Source organism: Dama dama, chromosome X (genome assembly GCF_033118175.1).
Source record: "Dama dama isolate Ldn47 chromosome X, ASM3311817v1, whole genome shotgun sequence".
Taxonomy (NCBI): Eukaryota; Metazoa; Chordata; class Mammalia; order Artiodactyla; family Cervidae; genus Dama; species Dama dama.
This window is the reverse complement of record NC_083714.1, coordinates 21,661,560-21,687,346: the sequence shown is the minus strand read 5'-3', so window position 1 is coordinate 21,687,346 and position 25,787 is coordinate 21,661,560. Positions and strand designations below refer to the sequence as shown.

Here is a 25,787-nt window from a genome sequence, read left to right as displayed (position 1 = left end):
ATTGTCTGTTTCCTTGGCTGCTGACTGTTCTCTGTGGCTTCTGAGCCAGTCTTGCCTTTAGGATTCAGGATCCTAGAAGCTTTTATGACTCTTGTATTTCCAACTAGTCCCTAGGGAGTTATACATTGTATTTCTATGTCCCAGTGGCAAAATTCAACTCCAGTGTTAGCAAAACACTAACTCCCTTTTATAAGACCACATTACTTTTGTTTAAAAAGAAACCTCCAGCCTTTCTAACAATGGCCCAGAACACACGGAAGATAGTGGTTAATCCTCCGTCAGTGAGCCCTCACAACTGCAGAAGCCATCACCCCCTCTCCCTAACCCTATGCATGTGTTAAACTGTATTGTGAATCAGCTCTTTCCTATGGGGAACTGCTATGTCTTTTATTCTTTATTTTGTTCATTATGTTAATATCTTTGCCATTCCTACCCTGCCCATTGCATAGGGGAAAGGCCAGGCAATGGGGTGAGACAGGGATTTGAAACATTTTCTTAGGCTTAAATTATCATTTTCATATTGAAACAGAAGCTTCATAGGTCTTTAATCAAATATGTGTATTTTTCTCTATTTCTAAAGTTGGAGGGGCTTGTTAGCGTTGGGCCCTCTTGTGCTTCACTTGTGTATTTTACTCGTGACTTCTCAGCATAACTTTTGAGTTACTAGGTATTGGTGATGTGCCATGGCTTGCTTGGTTGAATACACTGTTTTATTTTTTATTGTTGTTTGATTTAGTGGAGCAGTTATTGTCAACATTGGATTTTGTGATTTACTATTTCATCATCACTGGTTACAATAATTTAATAGGATGTAACTGTCCAAAGACTATACTTTTATCCTTTTCAGTTAGTCTGTAGAAATGACTGGTTTTAGGAGACACTGTTTCATTTTTCAGTGTTCACTGGTCTAAACTATCACCAGTGTTCACTGGTGATTAACCAATGAAATGCATTTCCTCAGTTTCTAGCTTTACCCATACTATCCTGACTTAGACAGATGATAATTGGCATTTCCCTTATTTGTAGTAGCTATTTCCTTTGCTCAGTTGAGTTATTCAGTCACTCACTCCTCCAAGCATCTGTTGACTGAAGAAAAGTTGTGATTTATGTTTTATTGGGGGACCTTACTGAGGACTGTAGCCCAGGGGACAGTCTCTCAGAGAGCTCTGAGGAACTGTTCCCTTGAGGTAAGGGACGAGTCAGGATATATAGTTTTTGCTGAAAAAAGTGAGCATATAACTGAAGGTCAAAAGATTACTACTACTGAAAAAAAAAAAAGAAAAAAACAGACATCTCAAGTTAATGATTTTAGTGCTTTTCTGTGCAAAAGAAGATGTAGGAGTCTGGGCTCATTGACTTATTCCTTAGATAGGTATCCTGTTTTTCTCCATCCTGAATTCCCCTCAGGGTGTACTGTCAGGGCAGCACAGCAGCTGATGGCTTGATGGAGGGCAGCATTCTGTGCTTACTGAAATGGCAGGCAACATTTTTTGTCCTCCCTTCCATCAGAGAGAGTACCTAGGCACCATGGTAGGCACATATGACGTCTGTCACGCAGATACCAAAAGGCCTCATTTAGGTATGTGTGCTGTCTATAGTCCACCAGGCTCCTCTGTCCGTGGGATTCTCCAGGCAAGAATACTGGAGTGGGTTGCCATGCCCTCCTCCAGGGATCTTCCCAGCCCAGGGATCAAACCTGCATCTCTTATACCTCCTGCATTGGCAGGTGGGTTGTTTACCACTAACACCACCTGGGAAGCCCAGATTTTGAGTAATTAGGTGTTTACCCTGACATACAGTAGGCCACTCAGATAACATTTCTCTCTGGTAATCACTTATTTTGGAAAAGACCTCCAATTTTAATTCCTCTAGATACATAAGGGAGTGGTAGAAGTTTCTTTTGAGCCCGCAGAATCTTGATTGCCTTTTGCTCAAAATAATCCTACACAAAAGTGGTACATTTTGGGGAGGCTTGTTCCGAACCCCTGTAGAAGGATAAAGCCTCTTTCATAATGTCTTGCTTAATCATCTGAAAACAATGCATAGTTTTAGAGGAGAGAAGAACTTATCTCTGCTGACTTGATTTCATTAAAATTGCCTCCTCTAATTGGGTTACTATGTGACAGGCATTGAGTTAGGTGTAATAAAAACATAAGAGAGACCCAACCACCACTGTCAGGGGTTTGTAGTCTAGTGCGTTGTTAGTAGAAAGTTATAATCCAAGGTGACAGGAGCTATCATATTCAAAGTGCTATGGGAGTTTAGAAAGCCTAACATCAAAGTCTGCTAAGGGATGTGAGGGAAGGTTTCATGGAAGGAGGTGTGCTTGGACACTTAAGTATGAATAAAGATTGGCTTTGGAAGACAAGGAGGGTAGGGAGTTCCAAGTGAAGAGAATATCATACACAAGACCACTGGAGCATGAGAGAGTATGACACGCTTGAAGTCTGGGCCGTGAAACTGCTAATTGAGGTACTAAGGGTGCTCTGCAAATTAGCCTTGGGAAAGGATTTCTGGCATAGGTGTATATGGACCATTCTGCCACCTTAATCATATAGCATCCTCTATCTTCATGACATATTCTGTCTTCTAGCCATTTGTTTCCCCATGATCAGGGTGAAAAGACTGCTCTTTCTCCTTTTTGGTGATGTTTAAGAGTCATGTTTATCTCTTTTCCCTCTACAATAAGTATTAATATCATACAGAGGTGACTAATGAACATTGGATTAGATGTCAGGGGACCTCAATTCGTGTTTTCCAGTTCTCTTAGCAGCTATGTGACTTGAGCCAAGTCATTTAATAACTGCCTCTCACTAGCAAAATGGAGATGTTAATGTTTACATTGCCTACTTCAAGGTCAGGGTGAAATGAAAATGAGACTCTTAAAAATTAAGAGGTATTGGGAATTCTCTGGTGGTCCACTGGTTAGGACTTTCACAGCAGGTGAAATGGATACCTGTATGCTGTGCAGCATCTCCAAAAAAATAAAAATAAATATAAAGTTTAAATTTAAGAGGCATAATAAACTTTTTTACTTGGAATGCTGTTGGATGAAGCTATAACTGAACATTTAAGACAAGTAAAATACTTCGTGGGTTATCTAGATGGGAAAGTTAACTTGAAAAGTAATTGACAGGTGGAAATATTCTTACTTTCTTATTAACTCCATATGTCTGCCCTTCTGACTATGGAATGTCATTTACCTTATGTCTATGTTTCTGAACTTAACATGGTCTTTCTTCTCAATGGTCTATCATATGTAACTTAGCTTCTTGACAATTTCCACTATAGCTATTACATAGTAATGAATTTAAGACTTAGGTTGGTGAGATATGATTTGTTCTATTTAATAGTTAGCCTTGAATAACTGACATCTCTTAGGTAGTTTGAATTACTCATGACTTAGCCTCAGTCATTCATGCTACTGTATAGTGGTGTGACCTGAGTTTTGTTACGTTTAAGGGATATGTAAGAGGGTTATGACTCATTCAGCTAGGAATGGGAGGTTATGAAACTGTGACCTACTTCCTTTGCTGTTTTTCCTAAGCCAATGACAGTACAGGCAGAGTTATTAGTAACAGGAAAAGACACTTCCATTCCTTTTTTTCCTTTTGAGACTCTGCCTTTCCCATTAGATTGAGTGGTGATACTACTGGAATCTGATAATTCACCTGAAATAAGCACTTCTGGGCTCTACAAATACAAGCAATTGCACTCAATACATTGGGTTGGCCAAAAAGTTCATTTGGGTTTAGTGTACCATTGTATCGAAAACCCAAACAAACTTTTTGGCCTACCCAATAAATATCCCTGACCATCCCTTCAGTGTTTCTCAAAATATAGCATCTAAGAATATTTCCACATGACAGAAAACTCTATAAACCACCCAACTCATCCTGCTCTGAGCCACTTTACATAAGCCAGAAGAAAGGAGAAGAGTACTCCTAATGGAAGAGATGACACGATGACGCTATTTTAACTTGAAAGTTAAGTGAATTATTTATATTTGATTAATGTAGACTCTATCATCAAAAATAATGTAAGAGACCTACTGTACACTACCAGGAGGTAGTTATTACCCTCTTTTTTTTTCCTTTACAAATTCTAGATGAACTAGTTCATGTGAATTTGGATAAAACACCTATTCTAGTTCAAAGCATAATATAAAATGATTATTACTTTTTTCTGCCAGGCCTAAGGAAAATACTTCAGCAATAGTTCTGTTTTCCACAAAATTAAATGACGAAATGGTCTGGCCCATTTTCTCTCTGTTTTAAAATCCATGGTACCATTGATACATGGTTTTAAAACATTCTTCCAAAGACCCAGTAGATTAAATCATTTTTATGTCCCCTAAATACTGTCCTTTTTTGAAGATTTCTTGAGAAAAGTGTGGCATATATCCAAAATCACATTCTTTTTTCCCATATTTAAAATTTTTCCTTACAAGTTAGTGGAAAGGAAAAGTGGTCTGTTTTCACACTCAATAAATAAGAAAGAAGGTGTAGACAGCTTTTATCTAGGGCATTTTTAAGTCATTGAGAGAATATTTTCAAGTATTAGCTGCTTTTTGAAATTATTGGCAGAATTCTCTTAACCCACTTTAACATAAAATGGTTGAAGATGAAAAGATTTTTTATTGGCTACATAAAAGAAAGCACCATGGTTTTTGCATTATTGCATAAATCTAAGAGAGTATGCATATGTAAGAAGGACAAGACAAAGCTGAATGCTAAATGCCAACTTCAATGAGAGGTTCTGTATTTGACACTGAGCATAATGGGGTTTGGTTCCACACGGAGAAAACACTAAATATTTACATCCCAGGACACGTTTCTCTGGCGAAGCTTCTTGTCCTAGATGACTTTCCCAGCTACACACCAATAGCCCTTTTTTTTTTTTTAACACACTCCCTTCTTATACTTGGATTTTCTCCCTAATACTTCATGAGATTCTAAATCTTCTGGATCCAGTTCCCGTGTCCTCACTCTCCCATCTGTCTCTGTGGTCTTCATGAATTCTTTTTGTTTATGGTATGGACCCTCAGGTGAATTTTCTTTTTCTACTCCAAGTATCAATAGTAAAACACAGTCACAGCTCCCCCCGCCCCCCCACCATTCTTTTTTCCAGAGATCACAGATCCATCATTCAGCTCTTCTGTTGGTATCTATTTCTTATCAAGTCTCTGGATATTTTGAACCAGAGCTATGATGCATACAGCCAAAAATGTCGCACAGTACTGCAGAGTTGCTGCCCAGTCCAGATCTAGCTCTCTTAAATCCATGTTCTTTTCTTTTAGGCTTGAGAGTGGTGAAGAAAGTTACTGAGATTAGTGTGTACTGTGAAGTCGGGGGAGGTTTACTTTCTTAGGCCACTTACCCTCATGCTTTGACTTTTGCCTTACTGTCATCTCCTGCCATCTTGCTTCACTTTAGAGGTAAAGGGTCAAAAAAAATCTCTTGAACATTGTCTGCATTGTGTGCCTTAGGAAGAATGCGTGGCATGGTCCATGTGATGGAGGAACATTTATAAACTGTAGACTCAGATTACCATGGAAAGCATCACAGAAAAGAATGCAGTTTGAGTTCAATCTAGAAGGATGAATTGAGTTTAGAAAAGCAGAGTGGGGAAAGGATTTCTTGCAGGGGGACCTCTGGAGGAAAGGAGAAAAAGAACAAAGCAAGCTTGTGAGGCACAGAATGAGAAGTTGGTGTCAGGAGATACTAGACAGTGAACTGGAAGAATAGAGTGACCAGCTTGAGTTCTGTGTGCTGGGCATAGTGGTTTGATTAATTCCTTGAGTGATCCATTCATTCAAGAAATGGCTTGTCATAGCTCATGGGATAAAATCCAGACCTCTTTGCTGGCATATAAGGTCTTCTGCGATGTGGTTCTGTGTATCTTAAAATCCACTCCCTCAACACCATGTACCTGAAGCTCCTTCCATTTGTACTGAAGACTCTTCCGATTCTCCCAGCATGTTGTAATCCTCAAACCTCTGTGTGTCTGCACAGGCTATTTCTTGTAGAGTCCACCTGGTGAATGCCTCATTTGCAGCATTAATTTCATGGTTCCTCTGCTGCTATAGAATCCTGGGCTAATCCTGCTAAAGCAGGTATAGAAACACCATATTTTATGCTATCAGAGTACATGTTTGCTTTCTTCACTCAACTAGAAGCTTCCTGAAAGCATGGATTTGTGTCTTACTCACCATGTCACCCATATCACCTATCTGAGTCTCTACCTAACATGCAGCAAGTTCTTGACAAAAATTTTTTGAAGAAAATATTTGCTGAACATTTAATTTATACCATATGCAGTTGTGTTTTAAGAGAATCGTCTAGAAGCAGTGTGATTCCTAGATTAAATATGGTAAATGCAGAGAGACCAGTTATACGCATTTTTTGAAATAGCTCATTTGTTCAAAAAGAAAAAAAACAGTGGGGGGTAGATTCCTGGAAAATTTATAAAGAATAAAGGATAGGAGTTAATGAGTGGCTACTAGGGGCTGGGAGAGGGAAGAGTTAAAGATAATAAATATTTGAGGTAATACAACAAATATCAGGACAGTGACCCTTGGAAAAATAAGATAAACATTTTTTTTTCCCTCAATCAGATCTCCTGGTGTTAGTATTTGCCTCAGCCCACCTCTGCTCTGAAGAAGAACACACTGTTCCTGTTCAGTTAACTATAACTAGGCTCGAGATTCATGTGGTTCTGATCTTCATATCTGATCAGGAGTTAAGAAATAAAAACAGTTCAGCCACCCTGACTACAGTTTCCTATCAAGGGAAGGTGTGCGGTGCATAGGTTTTGAATATAGAAAGCTTGTTTCTGCTTTTGGGAGCTACAACTGTGAAGTGTTATACCAGGCAGATGCACTGGGGTGCGCTACGATGTAGCCGAGCCTAGCTGTGCATCACAGCTCTCAACTTTAAAACTCCAGAGAATTTGATGAGAGAGGGATCCACAAGAACATGACAAATGATGAGAGTTCAAACCTTAAGAGAAAAATGGGCTTATTGGTAAGAGACCTTCTTTTTCTTTATTTACTGCTGTTCCTTGTTCATTAAAATAGCAAGCCTGTTGTTTTCATATGTGGCTGGGAAACGGTGTACAGAAATCAATTTTATATGTATTGTAGAATTCAGGAGACATATTGGTAACCATGGAAAAATCATAGGAAGCATGTATAAACCTTGATTTTGGGGAAAAAAATCACTAGGGAAATTTTACTTTATTGCAGACTGTGGTGTAGATTTATTTGTATAGCTTAAATGTAATACAGGTTAAGAAATATCTATATTTTTTAAAAGTTAAAATAAAGAATAGTGACTTGTGTGAAGATACATAGTTTCACTCAGTTACCAGAAGGTGGCACACCAGATTCTTCTTAAATACACAAAGGAAAGCAATAATATTAATAGGAATATAAAATAAGCTGTATTTAAAGATCCTTTAATGTATTTTTTAAGCAAAAAAATTATATAATTGTTATTTGCTTAGTGAGGTTTATTGCTGAAATATGACAAATATGAATTTAACCCATTGTAGCTTTTTATGATTCAAAATAATTTTTATGTGTATAGTAAAAGTAGACTTTGAAATACTGTTTGGAATTTATCATTTAAAAAAATAAAATAGTTGCTACCTACCTTTTGCATAACAAATGATTAGATGTAGAATAGCATTCTGGATAAGATTTCTGCCAAGCTCTTCTTAAAGGTACTATGAGACTATGACTTTGATTTAGTTGTGACTTTAATAATGCAATAGTGCTTGTGAGATGACCCAGAAAAATACCAAATCTGTTCATTTTGATTAAAAAGTTAAAACAAAGGTGATGCTTAGTATGTTTACTTTCTATAAGGTAATAGCAATATAAATGAGACAAAGGTAAATAAATTGAATTTTGTGTTAGAGGTCCTTAAACACCTGCGAGCATACTTTAATTTTTTAAGCGAGTTGACTGTTGACAGCATATACTGCAGTGCTTCTGTAGTAGTCTCTATTTTTAAAACTGCATTCCTGAGGCAGCACCAGAAGTATGTCTGCTCATCGTTGCCTTTGTATTAACCCAAAGGAGTTAGGTATATGACAGAACTTCACCAAAACAGAATCACCCGGTTAGGAGGCAATACATCTATTTATATGATTTTATTAATTACAAGCAGTATGAAAATAAGAAAATGTAGTAAATGAACCTAGAAGCACATTAGCCATCTGTTCTCTGAAAGCTTGTAATGTTTGTCATTTGCTTTTGGGTTTTAATGGCAAAACAGTATATCAGCAAAGAATTGAACTTTAGGCTTAAAAAGCTAGAAAATGACAAAGCATTCCAAGGCTGAGTATATATTTATTGGAAAAGTGTTTCCTTGTGTCCAAGTTTGTCTAGTTTAGTCTTTTAGATCAGCTGCCAATAAATGTTGTATTTAATGTCAATCTCTATTCCAGACTTTCTGAAACATTAAGAGAGCTTCTAAAAACAAATAGAATCCTATGGTTTCCTAGTTAAGGTTTTTTTTTTTTTTTTTTTGATATGTACATGATAATGTACATATTTTAAAGTTGCTCTGTGTGGTCTTAACTGTTCAGAATTTATATATGATTTATTAATTTACAGCTAAAATATTTGCAGAGTATGCTTTGAAAAATTTAAAATACATGCAATAAAGCCACAATTAACCAAATTTTTTTTTTTGCACTCCACTTTCAGGAGACGGAGGCAATTATCTTTAAAACAAGCCGATTTCAAGGATATATTCAAAAAGTCAACTTCAGGGTATGTGTAAGGGTCTGCATTTTCTTCTATGTTTTTTGTCAATGAGAACTTATCCTCATAAAAAAGACCCTGAGGTACTAGAAGCCATTCAGTCATCCAGGAAACTTTCAGTAACATCTAGGGTACTGTGTTTATTAAGACAAAAAATAAATTATTTTGTTAAAGAAATACCATGCATCATTGTATTGTGCTTTATATTGTCCAGTGTGCTTTCATAAACACAAGTACAGTTGGTTTTCCTAACACTGCTGTGAGTCTGGCAAGGAAAATTGGCATCTTCCCTATTTTACAGATGAGAAAAATAACACGAGCGATTCCAAGTTTGTGGCAACAACCAGATCACAGGTGCCCAGCTCTGTCCTCTTCTGTACCCTTCCTCATCGAAAAAGTTTTAACACAAGTCCTTAACTCCTACTCTGTATTGTACAATCAGTATCAATTATACCACCCTGTTTCCTAATTCCTGTACAGTCTCCCACTTTGCATGTGTCTGTTTGTCTGCCTCCCTATCTGTCAGCCAGCTGGAGACCTTGCTTTTCAGACTCTCCCAGACCTGGAAGTATCTGGAGTGTGGGAGGGCAAGATAATGGCCATGGACAGTAAGGATGGACAACTAGTGGTGAGCAGCCAAAGCTGATATGCTAAGGATGGCCCGCACTGAGACAAAAAAGAGAATCCCACTCTGACTGGGATCATCTTGCCTGGGGGTGGGCTACTTTGATCTTAAAAGCAGGATTTTTCCAAGTTTAATAGATGAGGCCTGAAAATCAGCTGGAGTGGGGTTCTGTGGTGTAATGGTTAGCCCTTTAGACTCTGAAAATCAGCTAGAGTACTTGTTTAAAATGCAAGAGTACTGCTTTTCACTTCTAGACTTGTACATTTTCTTTCTTTTTTTTTTTTAAGTCTTTATTGAATTTGTTACAATATTGCTTCTGTTTTATGTTTTGATTTTTTTTTGGCCATAAGGCATATGGGATCTTAGTTCCCCACCCAGGGATCGAACCTGTACACCTTGCATTGGGAAGCGAAGTCTTAACCACTGGACCACCAGGAAAGTCCCTAGACTTGTACATTTTCAATATTCAGCCTGCAAAGATATAGGGTTTTTCTCTTGGTATGTGTATTGGAAGGTAAAGAAAAGAGCCCCTTTTTTCTTGGAAGCATCCAAATTCTGTGTCAAGGCCTATGGGGGTGGGACAGGCAGGGGTGAAGCATGACAGCGGTTGCTTGCACACCTTGCTGTATCGTTATTAGAAGCATATTACAGTAGCTATTGTGCATCATGTTGACTGAGGCATTTTAAGTAAGCTTCTGTTCATTTTAGACTCAAAGAAGGTAAAGCAGAAAAAAAGAAAGTAAGGCAGAAACATTGCCCTCAAAAGGTGAAAAATCAGTGACTTTTGATATTTTTAAGAGAACCTATCCCAGTTGTTGTAAACTTAATTTTTTAAAACTGGCTAGAACACTAGGCTGTCTAGGATTCTGGATAGTTAAGGCTTAGTGGAGGCAATATATTTATGCTAACTCATGTTTCATATGTGAATATGCAGTCAGTCCAATTAGATTTTGTGGGGTTTGTGGCCGGGGAACATGTGTTCTTTTGCATACTTGTAACACCTAGCAAAGTCATAACTTCTCAGTACTCACTGATGATTGAGCAAATTCAGCATGTACCTCTTCTGTACAGATTTTGGGCTTGGCATAGTGAGTTGATTGATTTTCGTGTTTGTGAAGTTCAAAGGGTCTATCTGACACTGGCAAGAATGACTAATATACTATAGGGGCCTCCGTCCAAACAAATGCATTTTAGTTGATAAATGCAAAAACATGATCCTAATTAATCGATTGGTTTAATTCTTGTTCCCTGTTTAGAGGATCAGTTTAAGCCCGATCTTGCTGCCTCTTCACCCTTTTTGGAATACAGTTATGTTCTATGCTTTAAAAGTCTGAGTCTCAAAGAACTGGCAATTCTGGAAATCTCTAAAGATAAATATTTTTGTTTACTGGCTAGACAGTATCATATGAATTTAAACAAAATGACCAGATCCTGTAGGGAAAGATTCATAAAAATGCTCCACAGTGTCTCCGACTTAGATCAAGCTGAATAAGGAATGAATGAATAAATATATGCTAGCTAAAGGGAAGATGTATTTTACTTAAGTGTTATGTAGCTTCAGAATTCCATGAAAAGTAACTGATTATTTAAAACACATATTTGATTTTGAAGACATGAAGTTGTTCTCAACTACTAGATGAAGTAGATGGACTTAGAAAGGCAGTCATGAACCCCCAATTTAAATTGCCTCTAGTCAAAACCTAGGGTCAGCCTAGGAGAGGAATTCTGTTTTTCATTCCCTCATATCAGAATTGCATTTACTTTAGTTAGTCATAGAATGTGAGATAAAAGAAAAGATTTTCCCCCAGTGGACAACCATTGTATCCAAGTAATGAAGCTAGACATAATTCTAAAATAATGCTGTCATTAGTTCGTAACACAGGAATACTTTATATAACATGAGTTAATGATGTATTCCATCATAGGATTTTCATTGAATTGCTAAATATGTTTTTGAGGCATAGCAAATTTTAGTTGCAGACTAGCTTCTGTAATTTAGACTTACTACCGTGTATTTGAAATCTTGCAGTATAAATGTTTCTATACCTCCCCTCCTTTCCTTTTTTTTTTTTTTTAGGAAAATATCTTTAGGGAGTTCCCTGATGACTAGTGGTTAGGACTCTGTGCTTTCACTGCTGGGCCCTGATTCAATCCCTGAACAGGAAACTGAGATCCCACATGCCATGTGACATGGCCAAAAAATCTTTAGAATTCAAGATTATCCATGTGAAGAATTCTAAAATAGAAAATGAGAAGGATCTCAAAATTGTTGTGAAAATAGAGGTATTGAACTGATTGCTAAGTCTCTTTGATACCACCATAGTAGGCAAATACTATAGCTCTACTTTATACCTTTAAGAAAACTATTGGGCCCCATGTGATGGCAGTGGGTCACAAGGTTCAAGCTGAAAGTTGAGCCTTTTTTGGAGTTTAAGATATTCTCATTCATTATATAGCTAATACCTTTTATTTTTAAATAATAATAGTTTATATAGATATATGTATAGGAAATTTAAAGTTTTAATGATTAGGCCTGGGAAGTGGTAAAAACAAAATTAAGTCATTGCGTTTAAAGGGCCCTTTATCATGGAACATTTAAACAGCGTTGTATAATCTTAATGAGTCATTAGGATTAGCTTTTCATGAAAGTGTTTGCTTGTGGCTAGCAAAATGTTATTGTGATTACTCAAGTATTTGTAACCAAGATTACAAATACTCAGAGAGAAGAGATGGAACAAGTAAGTAATCATCTAGATCTCTGCACATGTGAATATTGTAATTCTTTGGATAAAAATATAGAAATATAATTTTTTCAAGATAAAAGTGTTATTTCATTAATTCTAATTGGGATATTGAAGAAAATGTTTTACTGTTTTATTCTAATGGTCTTTCAGCAACTTAAATTTTTGTAAAAATATAGGTTTTATTAAAAGCATGCATAACAGCAAATGTTGACTTTCTTTAACTGGCATGCCTTTTGAGACTGAGTATGTGATGTGCTTATTTTAAAAAGTCTTTCAACCATTGTAAATAAACCTTATTAGAAATTATTTACTCTTATCAACATAGTTCAGGATTTATAAACATTAAGATTTTAATATTATTTATTATATTGTTTTCATGGAAACCTTATAGTTTTGCTTCTATCATTGATGTCACAAAGCAATGAAACTATTTGAAAAGCTTTCTGTGCATAGAACTTTCAGTCAGTAAAGCCATGTTCTTAACTTTTCTTTCAGTAACACTACATTTTAAATGGCTTTTTATTTTGATAAGTTTGAGGCTTAATGTACAAACACATCAGAAACAATAGTTTGGCTATTTTATTTACCAAATGTAATTTAAGTAGATACTTAGGAAGTTGTTAAGAGACAACTAAACACTTAATTATTACTTGAGGTGGGAGCAGAGATTTTTCCTTAGAGCAGTCCATCATCACTATAAGTGACACCTTTATTTTATTTAAGAAAGTATGTGTTCTGGGTGACTTTCTTCAGTGTATGCCTATTTTAAACAAGTTAATGTGTATATTTAGTTTTTTTCATTTTAAGGACTTTATAGCCTAAAATTATCAAATTAGCAGATGAATATTCCTGTTACTTGAACTCTGCTTTTAGTAATAGTAGAATCAATAACACCATTTTAAAAACCTTTCAGGATATATCCTGGCTTTGGTACACAATTCTTATTTAATCACTCCTCTGCTTATGAAAACTGCTCTTTCAGTTTAGTTAACAAATACTTATTGAGTGCTTTCCCACGTGCCAGGAATAGTGATCAATTGGGATTCCTTCTTGAACGGGGAGCAGGAATTTGGGGAGGGCATCTCAGGCAGGCAAAGTGGCAAGGCTGGAGTACAGGTATGGTAACAGTGTGGCCTCTTACTGGAGCACTGGGTAGATTATCCCTATTTGATGATTATAAACCATCTTTCTAAATGACAGTTTTCAAACAATTTAAAAATGGTAATGCAAAATCAGGTATATAAATAGTATGTATGTAAAAATCGTTGATTTCCACCATTACCCCTCATAATACCCCCAAACACTTTGATTTGGGTTTTAAGGCATTTTTTTAAATAGATGGGAATACTTAAGAATCACTTTAGTGTGTGCATGTCAATCCACTCCAGTATTCTTGCCTGAAGAATTCCATGGACAGAAACCTGGTGGGCTGCAGTCCGTGGGGTCGCAGAGAGTCAGACCCGACAGAGTGACTAACATACACACACATGCATGTCAAAGATAGATAAAGACTTACTTAAGCATATGAATTTGGGAATCATATGAATGAAGAATTAAGGGGTAGCCCCCCCCCCCAAAAAAAAAAAAGCCATAAAAATAGAGATACTGCAGAAAACAAAAGGAAAAAGGAAGGGCAAGAACTTATGAATTTCCCATTCAGTGTTAATCCTTTTCTCAGCTATAGTGAGATTAAGGGTAGTCAGAATCTGTGGGTTATTGGGTCCCCAACAACTGGATCTTTCTTGTTGCCTGCTCAGTCCCTTCTACTCCAGCTCCCATCTTAGCCTCACAACCTCTTTCATCTGATTCCCCGGTTATAAAAGGTACTACATAAACATGAGGAACCACTACCATTCTGGCTTTCCATTCTCCTTCCAGCCAGTCCACTACCTTCCTTGCTCTACTTTTTTCTCCTTTGTTCCTTATCTATTGTTTCCTGTCTTATCAGCTTACCATATCCTCTTATTGCTGACTCACCCAAAACGAACAAAGGAACAAACAAGCATTTAGTACCCTTGTTTTCCTTTGAAAATGTTCAAGATTGGAAGAGTACTTCCCTTCACATTATTTATGCCATCATGGCCTGAGGAATTCTCTGTGTGTGAGTGTGTGCCTGCACACCAAGTGTTTTTCTACTTGTTCGTATTGTGAAGGAGATAGGTATTATAGTAATCCAAAGCATAGTCATAGTTACAATAATCCATGTAAATTCTTTGTGGGAATTAAGGGTCCACACAGTTCTATTAAGGAAATTAATCTGTGAGAAGGTGCTTATAAAAGATGAAACAATGACTTTCAAAAGTAACTATCTTTGAGAAATGTCTGGGATTTTCCATTTTGATCTTAGCAAGGTTACATATGTGAGTATCTCATAAGAAATGTTTAACATATTTGATATTCAATTTCCTGAAACAAAGAGGAAACATACACATAAGTATGTATAGCTATTCATGTGAACAGCTCTATTTCCTATAATGAGAAGCCCTGAATGTATTAAGAATTTTGTTCTGTTGTCCAGAACAACACAAAACTTTTTGTGTATTTAAAGGGTTTAACAGTCCTGCTTGGTTGCCATCCAAGTACCTTTACTGATTGGTAGAACATAAGCAAAGCACACAATTGGGCATGATCTACAGTCTTGTCTGTGCAACAGGGGTAACATGGATCTCCCAGATTAGTCTGAAGGGACATTGTCAAGATTACACAGTGCCTGCTCACACAAATGATGGTTAGTGCTATTATTCTTTAGTTGTAACTATCACAGGATTAACTAAAACTTGCAAGAAAAAGGTAGGTTAATTCTTAGGGAATATTGGGAGAATATGGAGAAAGAGGTCAGATACGTGACATATTAGTCAATTCATTTCGCAAAGTGGTGGTACTAGTGACAAACTGTTGCAGTCAATAAGCAAATTAAACTTTCATATAAAGTTATTTAGAAACATTTACAGTGAGAAAAAATTGGACTCTTGGCTGTATATTTCACTTTTCTCTCACACTATGACTGGCTTAATTTTTACTTACCTTTTTCTCCCTGATCATTCGTTTTCTTTTTTTGACCACATGGCATGTGGGATCTTAGTTCCCTGACCAGAAATCAAACCTACATCCCCTTGCTTTGAAAGTGCAGAGTCTTAACCACTGGACTACCAGGGAAATGCCTCTCTCATCATTCTTAAATGATGTCTGGAATTAAGATTTTGGAAGTGATCTTTCTGCACACTTTTGTATTTTGGGTGTTCCTTTCCCATGTCTGTCTTTTGAGTATACATATAATTGGAGGAATGAATGATTATTTTGTAGTTCTTATTTCTTTTGAATACATTGAGACATTTGTAGAATGTGGTTCACTTCATAAGGAAGCAAACATCTTCTGGAACAGCCTCACTGAGAAGGAAAGACAGTCGGGATTCTAGAGCAGGAGTCCTAGACTAGGAGTCGGAATTTGGTTTCGGGTTCCAGTTCTGCTATTAGCCAGTAGTGTGACTAGTTAACTTCTCTGAGTTTCAGTTTTTTTCATCTATACAGTGAGGGTCCTGAGCAAGATGATTTGTAAAAGTTCTACAAATCTCTTTCTACTTTGGGAACCAGGGAATTCCGTGTTGTGAGATCTGGCCAAGAATGACTGGTTTTGTGGCCTTGGCCAAGTCCCAGCATTGTCCTTTGTTTGTTACATCTCTGAAATATGCATTTCACAGGTATTTTTAAATGATTAATGTTCATACAGTGCTTTGAAGAGCCTTTATGCATGCTGTCTTTCTATCCCGTTTATGCAGTTGTCCATAATAGAAACCAAGTGTTCTATAAATGAAATCAGTGTTTCCTGTGATGTGAACTAGGGCTTTTGACATTTCCCAGTGTAAATATTAAAGTAGTGGTACCACTGAGCCTGCATAAAATTATATTTCAAATATATGTTTAATCATTTTCTTCCTTTTATTCTGTAGGTGAAAACATTTTTAGTTCTGGAATGTAAAGGTAATTACACTCCATAGCTGCTACTAGACTCATTGTCAGGGTAGTAAAATCTGATTAATTTGGACTCTGCTAATTTGTAATTGAGGTGATTTTACCTGGCTGAAGTTTATTTCTAAATGACCTATGAGAAATGGTGTTATTAAGCATTTTAATAGGGTGAAGTATATTTCAGGGACTATATTTCTACTTAAAGGAATTATTTTTAAGCCTTTGGCATATTAGCTGTTTGTTCATGAGAGATAATTATAAATGACTTCCAGCAATTTATTAAAGCAAAAAAAAAACTGAGTATAAATAAATTCTCATCATCAGATACAATGCTTTTAGGGTTTGGGATCTTTAAGAGTGTTGAGGGTAGGTGGAGGAAAGCAGTCTTACTTTGTTTTCACTTTGAACAAATATTACAAGTGTTGGAGTGCTGTAAAAACAGGTTTTAAACATTAAGTATAAGAGAAATCTAGACTGAAAATTGACATAGATGATTTGGTGGTATTGGTTGATTTCTTTGAAGCTGAATGAGATTAGCCCAATATATTGGTTTTTGAATCAGCTGATTGTTCATAGCACAATAGTAACTTGAGAACCTTTGCAATAAAGTGATCTTCACCTGTGTGGGGAGGTTACCCTCTTGGAAATTTGGAAAACTCTATATTCACCCTATTTCCCCCTTATAAATATTTAAGTAGTCTTTACAGATAAAGACTCAAAACCTATCCTGGTTTTACAGACATTTGGGGGTCTTTGTTCTCAGAAGGAGAAGTTACATTTGCAATTACAACTTTGTAATATTTTAATAAGCTGCAAAGTGATTGCATTTCCTAAAATCTAAATTGTCTCCATACAGCTAATTTGTAATTGTTTTATGTTTTGTATTTTTTAATGTTTGAAAATGCTCCAGGATTTTGGAATGAGACATTCCAAACTTGCTTGATGAGTGTGTGTGTGTGTGTGTGTGTGTGTGTGTGCGTGCACGCGTGCACATGTGTTGTGTGATTTTCTTCTTGGTGTTTCCAACAAATTACCACTGCCAGTTGTACCTGGAACCTTTTTGCTTCTTAACTGTTAAGAATTATTACACAAATCCTAATATATTGACTATAGTTTTTAGTAGTAGTGGCACTTTTTGAAAACTTTTAAAATATATTTTGGTCACTAAGATATTGATAAATACTCCTTTCTCTGATTTTTTTTGAAGATTTCTGTGAGACAGTTTTGTGTGGGGGTACTAAAGAACTGGAAATATCATTTAACCCTTTAAGTTGCTTGACTGAGTTTTTGCTCAATGTTTGTGTTTGGTAGATTGAATAAAAATTATTTGTGAGCTAGTGATAGCTGAGACCTATTTAGTATTTAATAAAGTGTATGCAATACTGGTCAATGTTTCAAAATAAGCTTCCTCTCCATAACTGTATATCTGTGAATGTATATACTGCATATACATATATGTTGGATTTCATCAGAAAATACACTTTTGAATATTAATGTGTATCTTAAAGGTACTTGTGATTACCTTAGGTGATTTCATGCTCTATTTCTGGTATATTAAATTACATATTTTGAAATTCTTGAAAGTAGTGTCTTTCTTGTATAAATCTGTGCTTTTTGAATACAAATGAGAAAGATTCTTAGGGGACTGAATCTCAATCTTTCCAAAACTAGGAATAATTTGGAAAGACCATATAAAAGCCAGCTACTTAAATTGGAAGTACAAGCTTATTGTTTGAATGTTAACTTGAAAGTAGATATGAGCTATTTGTCACTGCAGTGAGTTTTTTAAAAAGGTAATGGCTTTCATGTCAATGGCAGTCTGCCTTTATTAAGGTTGCATTGATGAAGATGGATAATTTGGTTTTTAGGTAGAAATGGGAGGGTGCTCTGAGGTTAGATATTTAGTGATGGCGACTTGCCTACATCAGAAGTAAAAATCTTCATCCTGAAAATAAAGAGTTCGGCATAATACCTCTTTATCCTATTTTCACTTCTTTGAACTCTGTAGAGAATGTGTGAGTTTGGTGCTTTAAACAGAAACTTGAAATACCCAGTCGCTCTCTGGGCATTTACAATGCTATTTTCTGGCAGTATTTTAAAACAATATAGATGAAGCCTCTGCTGTTACTTTCGTGAAATACGTCAAGCTGCCTTTGACAGCAGCTTTAATTTTTTAACCTCCTTGTCAATCACTAACCCCTCGAGGTTACCGGACCCCGCCGCTGAGCTTTGGAATAGTCCCTGCTGGACACCTGCTTGGTGTCTCTCCTCTAGGCAATCTGTGAGCTGTTTGGGGGCGGGGGAGTCGTGAAGGGGGGTGAAGGGGAGGGAAAGGGGGAGAGAAGAAGGGGAGGGCAGCACTGAATTAGATTGTTGATAGCGTCCCTCCGAGGACTGCTATTAAGAGCACGCTATTCTGTACTTCTCTGCTGCAGAAGACAGAGTGGTATTCGTGTTAGCACACAGCATGTTGTAAATGTATGAGATTTTTGCTCATCCCGGCTTGGAATTCAGAATAGGGAAAAGAGAGCAACTTGCATGAGAAGCTACTGGAAGAGCGTGCAGAGTTTTGCAGCAGTTGATATTTGTTCTTACATTTTTTTCCTTCTTCTAACTGGAAAACTGAGAGACTGGCATTTTTTAAACGGGCTCTTCCCATAATGGCATTCTTGTATTGTGTGGCCAGAGCTTGCAGAGGAGGAAAGCAGGCTGCCGAATTTAGTCACTGATCTCTGTTAGCTGTGGCCTAAGGCTATGCTGAGGTTTATATCCCATTTGTATTGTTGCAGCTCAAAAGAAGAATGTTCAGAGGATGACAAGTGTATTCTGAGTAGGTATGTTGTTTCATTTTCGTATGAAACCCGTCTATTTTTTTTTTCCTGCTACTATTGGTCAGAAATTAGGTTAATAGGTGCAGAATATAGTGCCGTGCTGCAGTATCCCTGTTAAGGTGGAACAGTGGTCATGCAAGCTGAAAATAAAACCAAAAAAAGAAAAAAGCCAAACCCTAGCCGCTTTTATTAAATAAAGCTGCATTGTGTGGTATGCACAGTGCAGTCTTTTCACAAAAAAAAAAAAAAAATATATATATATATATATATATATATATATATATATACTGCAGTCAACGCTTTCCTAACGAGGTGGCACTATTGTGGAGTTTGAACGGTAGAATCATCATATGGCTTTAGGGGACAGGAGGATTTAAAGGAGGTGCCTTGCAGCCCTATTTTACAGATTGGAAGCATCGGTTTCAGGGCACTGGCAGGATCGTTGGCTTGTTCTCCGAGGCAGCCACTGCTGTGTCCGTACAGTGTGGAATGGAAGTCCTAGTTGGTAGTCTGTTATGGAAACGCTGTTTACTGTTATTGTAGTACCGTGGTGACAACATGCCATTGAAATGGAAAACGAGCTCTCCTGCTATCTGGAAATTCCCAGTTCCTGTGCTTAAAACATCCAGGTCAACTCCACTTTCTCCAGCATACATGTAAGTGAGAGAAAATAGGATATTAAAGTGGGATTTCATTCATGAATCAACCTTGTGGCAAAAGGGGATAAACATCCCAAACAGCAACATCCAAAACCCCACAAGATGAGAAGTCTCGACCTTGCTGACATTTAACTATATTGGCATGTCCACATTTTACCATTGTTTTGTTTTTCTGGGAGTTTATGTTTATTTTCATTTAAAGTGCTTCATGGTAATGTAATTACTAAGATGAGAGTCTAAAGGTATAGCTAAGAAAATGCATAAGGATAAACTTTTGCATCGGTTGGATTTTTTGAATTTTGGTTTATCTGTAATACTCAAGATGACTTCTTTTTTGTAATGGCACAAAAACTACTGATGATTGATTGTGTTTATTAAATGTGGAAATGCTTTCTATAATTTTTTGATGAATTGGTAACTTTCAGAATTAACACATTGATCAGAAAAATGAGACTTTTAATCAGGACTTTTATACTTGAGTTGTGTATGAATATTAACAAGTTTGATATTTTGTCTTCTTCAGTTTTATAATTTGAGTTCTGAAGTGTAAGTTTTGAATTTGTGCAAAATTATAGTTCTGTGAGTAGCTATTTATATACATGGAATTGAAAATTATATTTTACAAATGTCTATTTTAGAAATTTAAGTAAATATACACTGAAATATTTGGGGGAACTCTTTCTAGAATTTTTGAAAATCTTTTTAAACTCGCACAGGGTTGCTTTAAAAACAAAACTTAGGAGATATAGTAAATTAGAATATTGCCTGTGGTCTTTTTTTTATAGAGAAGGAGTGAGGGAAAGCTGGACTTTAAAAAAAAAAATTAATTGTATGAGAAAAGCTTTTGAATGAAAGCCTGTTGTAACTGTAAGTGTTCCCTTTAAAATATTTTTCAGTAGGACAGATGTGGAAAATTCTTCCCACTTTTACGTTTTTTGTGTGTTTAGAAATCTGGTGAGTTGCCATTTTACTACTTAGTTTTTGCTTTATATGAGGAGCGGATGCACAGGGGTATCTATCTGGTTCTTTGAAAGGCTTTCAACTGCTGAAGAGGTGTGCTTGTGCTCTCAGTCTGAAAGAAGCAATTCCCAGGAACGTGAGGGAAAATGACATTTCAGTTAAATCCTGTTCTCATTTTTCAGATTATTTTGTATATTCCTTCTTAGAGATGCTTCAGGTTATTCTATCTGGGTGTTAAATTCTGTTTCCTATAAAGTTAAAATTTTAAATTATGTTTCTAAAAGAAAAAAGGAAAAAATCAGCTCTATTTGTCTCTCAAAAGCTGTATTTGTTAAAAGTGCAAATTAATGGAGGTGACAGGTTAATGGTGCTCCTTCAAATAATTTGAGAAAATGAGATGTGCCTATTGACTTTATGTATCTTAGCTGGTGAGAAATGACCAAAGATTTACCAAAAGCAGCTTTATCATCAAAATAAAACACAACAAAACATACACACCCAAGGAAAGTAAAGTCAGTAGGTTATAATTAATAATGGTCACTAATGATTCTAAGTATTCTTACTGCATTTTACTGTCCAAAAGACCCAATATGCAGCCCCTATTGCAGCTGAATTGTGAGTTTTTAGAGATGGGTAAAATATACTTATATTTTATCAATCCATACTTGCCACAAGCTCAGATACAGCTTAATACAGCATCTTTAATGAATCACTTTCTTCCTTTTAAGTCCTCACCTCTTTGACCTGATGATATGAGTGAGTTGATTTAGATGATAGAAGCCAGAAAATATAGATCTTGCATGTTGGCTCTGATTGTTGGTAGTACACATATGTAGAATGGAAAAGTGTATTTGAGGAGCTAGTGCTAGCCTGGACTGTTGTGGTATTGTGACAGTCTGTATTATTAAATTGACCTTAACTTATTTTTATAAATAAATTAATAGGTTATAATATTATATAAATATACAGAGAAAATATGTTAAATATAGGAAAAGAAGACTAGCTTGGGGAGTTTAAATCAGTGTTTTAAATAAATTGTTCATTTCCTTGTTGGACCAGAAATAAAGATACCATGTTTAACATGTTGTTCTCATCAGGGTTTCCTTATATTCCATAACACTTCTACACATAAATGATATTTAAATTGAGCATAGTTTTCACTCAGAAATTATAAAGACTAATTTAGAATACTAGGTCAAGTAACATTGTGCTTGCTTCCAGAATTGGTTGGGCTGGCAAACACAGATTATAGATTAGATGGTTAGTTGTGTCTTTTAGGTCTAAAGTCTTTGCATTGATTTGAAGTAGCTAAATTCTGACTCTTTAATAGACTGTGATGTTTAGAATTTACCTGTAAAATTATGTATAAACATTAAAACTACTATCTTGAATATAGAATTCTTCACAGTTAGTATAAGCATCTTTTGGTGTATTTGCTTGTGTAGCATCAGTATTGGTTTTTAAACCTTTATCATTATTTACTGTGATTTGTCAAATACACATTACATGATTTTCATTGATGACTTGGGTACTTTTTCAAAGACTGAAATTTCAATATAAAATATTTTTGCTTGCAGTAAAAGTGTGTTGTAGTAATGGAGCAAATATGGAGAAAATATAAAGACTCCTCATGGTCTCTTTCTCAACTCAGCGTAGGTGCTGCTGACTTGAACTCTTGCATTGGCGTTATTGATAGGCCAATGCTGTTAGCCGCTAGTAAAAGCTACAATAGAGAATGTTTTACTTACTGCAAACGTTGAATAGAAAAGCTCCCTTCTTCCCCTTGTGGATTTAAAGTCCAAGTTGGCTTGCTTGCTGCTTGTTTAGAACCTGAATGAGAATTAAAACCTTTCCATATTTTCAAGACTTATTGACGATAAAGACAATGTTTATGATAATATGAAGGAAATAGTTTTTTATATAGTACAAAGTGCTTTTCAAATTGTGTTACAATATGACTCCAGTAAAGTGGAGTACCTTAAAGATGAAAGATTTGGGGAAATTATCCGGAAAATAATCCTTTGGCCTCCAGATAGCTTGGTTTTACTTAGTCTTTATTGGATAGATAGTCTTCTTTCAGCTTCCGTTTTGAACACTTGCAAGGGCGGTGTGCTATCCAGGTGGAATTCTGAAGGGACTGTCTTGCTCGAAATCTGAGTGATGTGTTTGTGTTCCACTCTGTTTAACAGAAGGTTGAAGTTCAACCTTAGCCTGAAGGAGGATCTCCTGGTCAGTGTAAACTGAATTAGTAAAGACTCTGCTCCTGACAGGTGTGAACCATATAAATTAACCTGTCATTTTGCCTAAATTAATAAAGCTGAAAGGGCAGTCACTTCTAAGTGGTTTTCTGGTATTTGGTATTCACAGTTTTCAAATAGCAAATGGTTCCTTCAGGCTGATGTTATAGGGTTAATGTATTATTAGATTCCAAGGACACACAGAAATAGAACAAAATTAGCATTAGCTATCTTTTTATCTTTTCTTTAGCAGCACTAAGTCTTGCTAATAATGGTGTGGCAGTAAGGAGGAAGACAATGGGTAAGAATTAACCAGCACAATGTAACAGTGAATCCTAGCAAGCCAAACAATGGGTGTAGAATGAGTGTTAGTGAATGAGACTTTTCCTCTCTTAGCCAATGCACTTGTATTCGGTTAGTGTTCTGTTTACGATTATTTTGTTTACTATATAAAATATATTTTAGAGTAAAATATCAGTAACACTGACTTTCATAGCAATCATTTTCTATCATTTTATCTTTAAAATTCAGTATCCAGATTTCCCTAGAAAAGATGGTACTTTACTTGACAATAATTTGTCTAGATTCTTTCATACTATATGAATATTCTTTGTTTGTGGATGACTCACAGGACAGAGAAAATTAAAATATGCATTTTCTAAATTTGACATGTTTTTTATCCCCTAAGATTGTCTCTTTTTTTCATTTTAGTGAATAAAATACAACCTCAAAAATAAAATAAAACAAACCATAGAAATCTTTTTTATCTAGCCACATACTTCCCAAATTGCTATTCTCAAATTAGAAAAGAAAATAAGTATTTTCACAATTACCATATACATAAACTTTTGTTTGTGTCTGCTTAGTTTGTTTTTTACTGCATATGCTCCATCTAGTAAAATTATGTGGAGAAATAACAAACAACACCTCAGAGCAATGTAATGCTCATGTGTAACTTTTGTATTAGTAGCATGTTTCTTGAGAATTTCCATTGTCTGAGCTTGCAGAAGGGTTAGCTTAATACTTACTAATGGCAAATCACTGAGATAAAAGTGACCTCAGATGTCATTTAGAGAATCTAAACCCCCTTTAAAGCAAGAATCCTTCCTGTGACACCTCTGAGAGATGCTGATACACATTCTCCTTGATCGCTGTCAGTGACAGAGAGCCCACTACCTCATCAAGGTAGCACCTTTCATTCGTGAACAGCTCTTCCTTGCATTGAGCAAAATCAATTCCTCCTCTTTTATCTCCTCTTCCTAGTGTGGCCTTTTAGAGCTATGGAGAAAAATATTATTTTTTCCATAACATATAAGCCTGGAAATGTTCTTTCTTTAACCATTACTCATGTGACAGGTTTTCCAGACTCTTCGCTCTGCTGGTTGTCCCTCACCCAATAGTTTTTTTATGTTAGTCTTTATACAAGATATTGATTACTCCATCTGAATGAGATACTCCCCGTGTGGTCTGACTAAAGGAAGACACCTGTGGCCTTTCATACTGGCTTGATGCTTATCTTAAAGAGCCTGGGATTATATTATTTTTTAATCATAGCATTCACCCTGAACCATAGTTATTAATCAGAGTTTGCAAACTTCTTTTCAGAGTTTACAGTGGGTCAGCAATTATTCTCTTGGCTACTTCGAGAAAGTCTGGCATGCGCAAATGAAATTAAAATTTAGTTCTAAAGCCCACTGTTTGTATCTTTAAAAAATTTTTTTAAAATTTTGTTTTTAAGCCCATTGTATGTGTCTTTTGGGGGCTTCCCCTGTTGCTCATTGGTAAAAAATCTGCCTCAAATGCAGGAGATGTGAGAGACTCAGGTTTGATCCCTGGGTCAGGAAGATCCCATGGAGGAGGGAATGGCAGCCCATTCCAGTAATCTTGCCTGAAAACTCCCATGAACAGAAGAGCCTAGTGGGCTACACTCCACGGGGTCCTAAAGAGTCTGACATGACTGAGTGCTGAGCATGTATGTGTCTTTAAAAGGATCTCTTAAAAGTTATTTAATGTAACTGAAGACTATTAGACACAAGAAACTTGCAAGACAGAAAGCTAGTATTTCTGATGCTTTCAGAAATTTCCAAGAATTTTACTTGTCAATAATTTATCTAGATTCCTTGTATTTTATGTCTAAATAAATGAGCGTTACCTCCAAGTACTGCTCAAAACATTTCCCCAGAGGGAAGAGAGGTGGAAATGCAGATCTTTTATAATCATGGGAAGTCTGAAGTTACTAAGAATTCTAGACATTCTGCTTGAAATTTAGAATATTTAGATGAGACCTAAATAGGGCCAAGTTAGGGGGAAGGAAAAAAAAAAGAACTGATAGGCAAGTATTTTATTTGTATTAATGGCTTTATTACTTCTGGTGAAAAGTCAAGAATTACAAGCACTGTACATGCTGATATTTTAAATTGAAAAAACAACCACAGTGTATTGCTTTTATTTCCTCAAGGCTGAGAATGAGGTGGTATAAATGTGAGATTCTTGGGCATAACTACATAAAGAAGTTACTGAGCAATCTACTTTTGAAAGAGCTCAGTTCTTTTTCAATCACCTGTATATTGAGTTTATGATATTCAGAAATTATTCACTGCCTGGTATGTGTCAGGCATAACTCTGCTGGATATTATGGATATAGTCCTTGCAGTTATTCAAAATGACTGTTCTTTATCTTCCATCCTATATTTATAAACAGTTAAATTGCTTAGTTTATTTTACTGCTGTGAAAATTCTAAACCAAAACAAGTTTAAATAACATTTTTGTTTACTATACTTTCAGTAATGATAATAATTTAATGACGGTAAAAATACTACAGAGGAGAAATGTGTCTGGGCTAACAGAGAAGATATGAATTGGATATAGATAACAGATTTTAAAGTGCATATTCCTATTGTGATCATTTCACAATATATACAAGTATTGAATCATTGTGTGGTATACCTGGAACTAATATAATGTATGTCAGTTATACCCCAGTTTTTAATT

General features: G+C 35.9%; 1 protein-coding gene across 7 annotated transcripts in view; it reads left to right on the top strand.

Moving 5' to 3' along the window:
• Positions 1-25,787, top strand: part of KLHL13 (kelch like family member 13) — a 280,675-nt gene that overhangs the window by 202,855 nt on the left and 52,033 nt on the right. Inside the window, exons 1-2 of one of the 7 annotated variants that reach the window (XM_061136955.1) lie at positions 6,963-7,025; positions 8,717-8,782. The exons of 4 other annotated variants lie outside the window; for them this stretch is intronic. In XM_061136955.1, the coding sequence (XP_060992938.1) occupies positions 6,985-7,025; positions 8,717-8,782 (107 nt within the window). In that variant the 5' untranslated portion in view covers positions 6,963-6,984. Of the gene's footprint in view, positions 1-6,962; positions 7,026-8,716; positions 8,783-19,482; positions 19,596-25,787 lie in introns of those variants that run through there. 2 more of the 7 variants (XM_061136963.1, XM_061136956.1) reach the window with 2 other exon arrangements.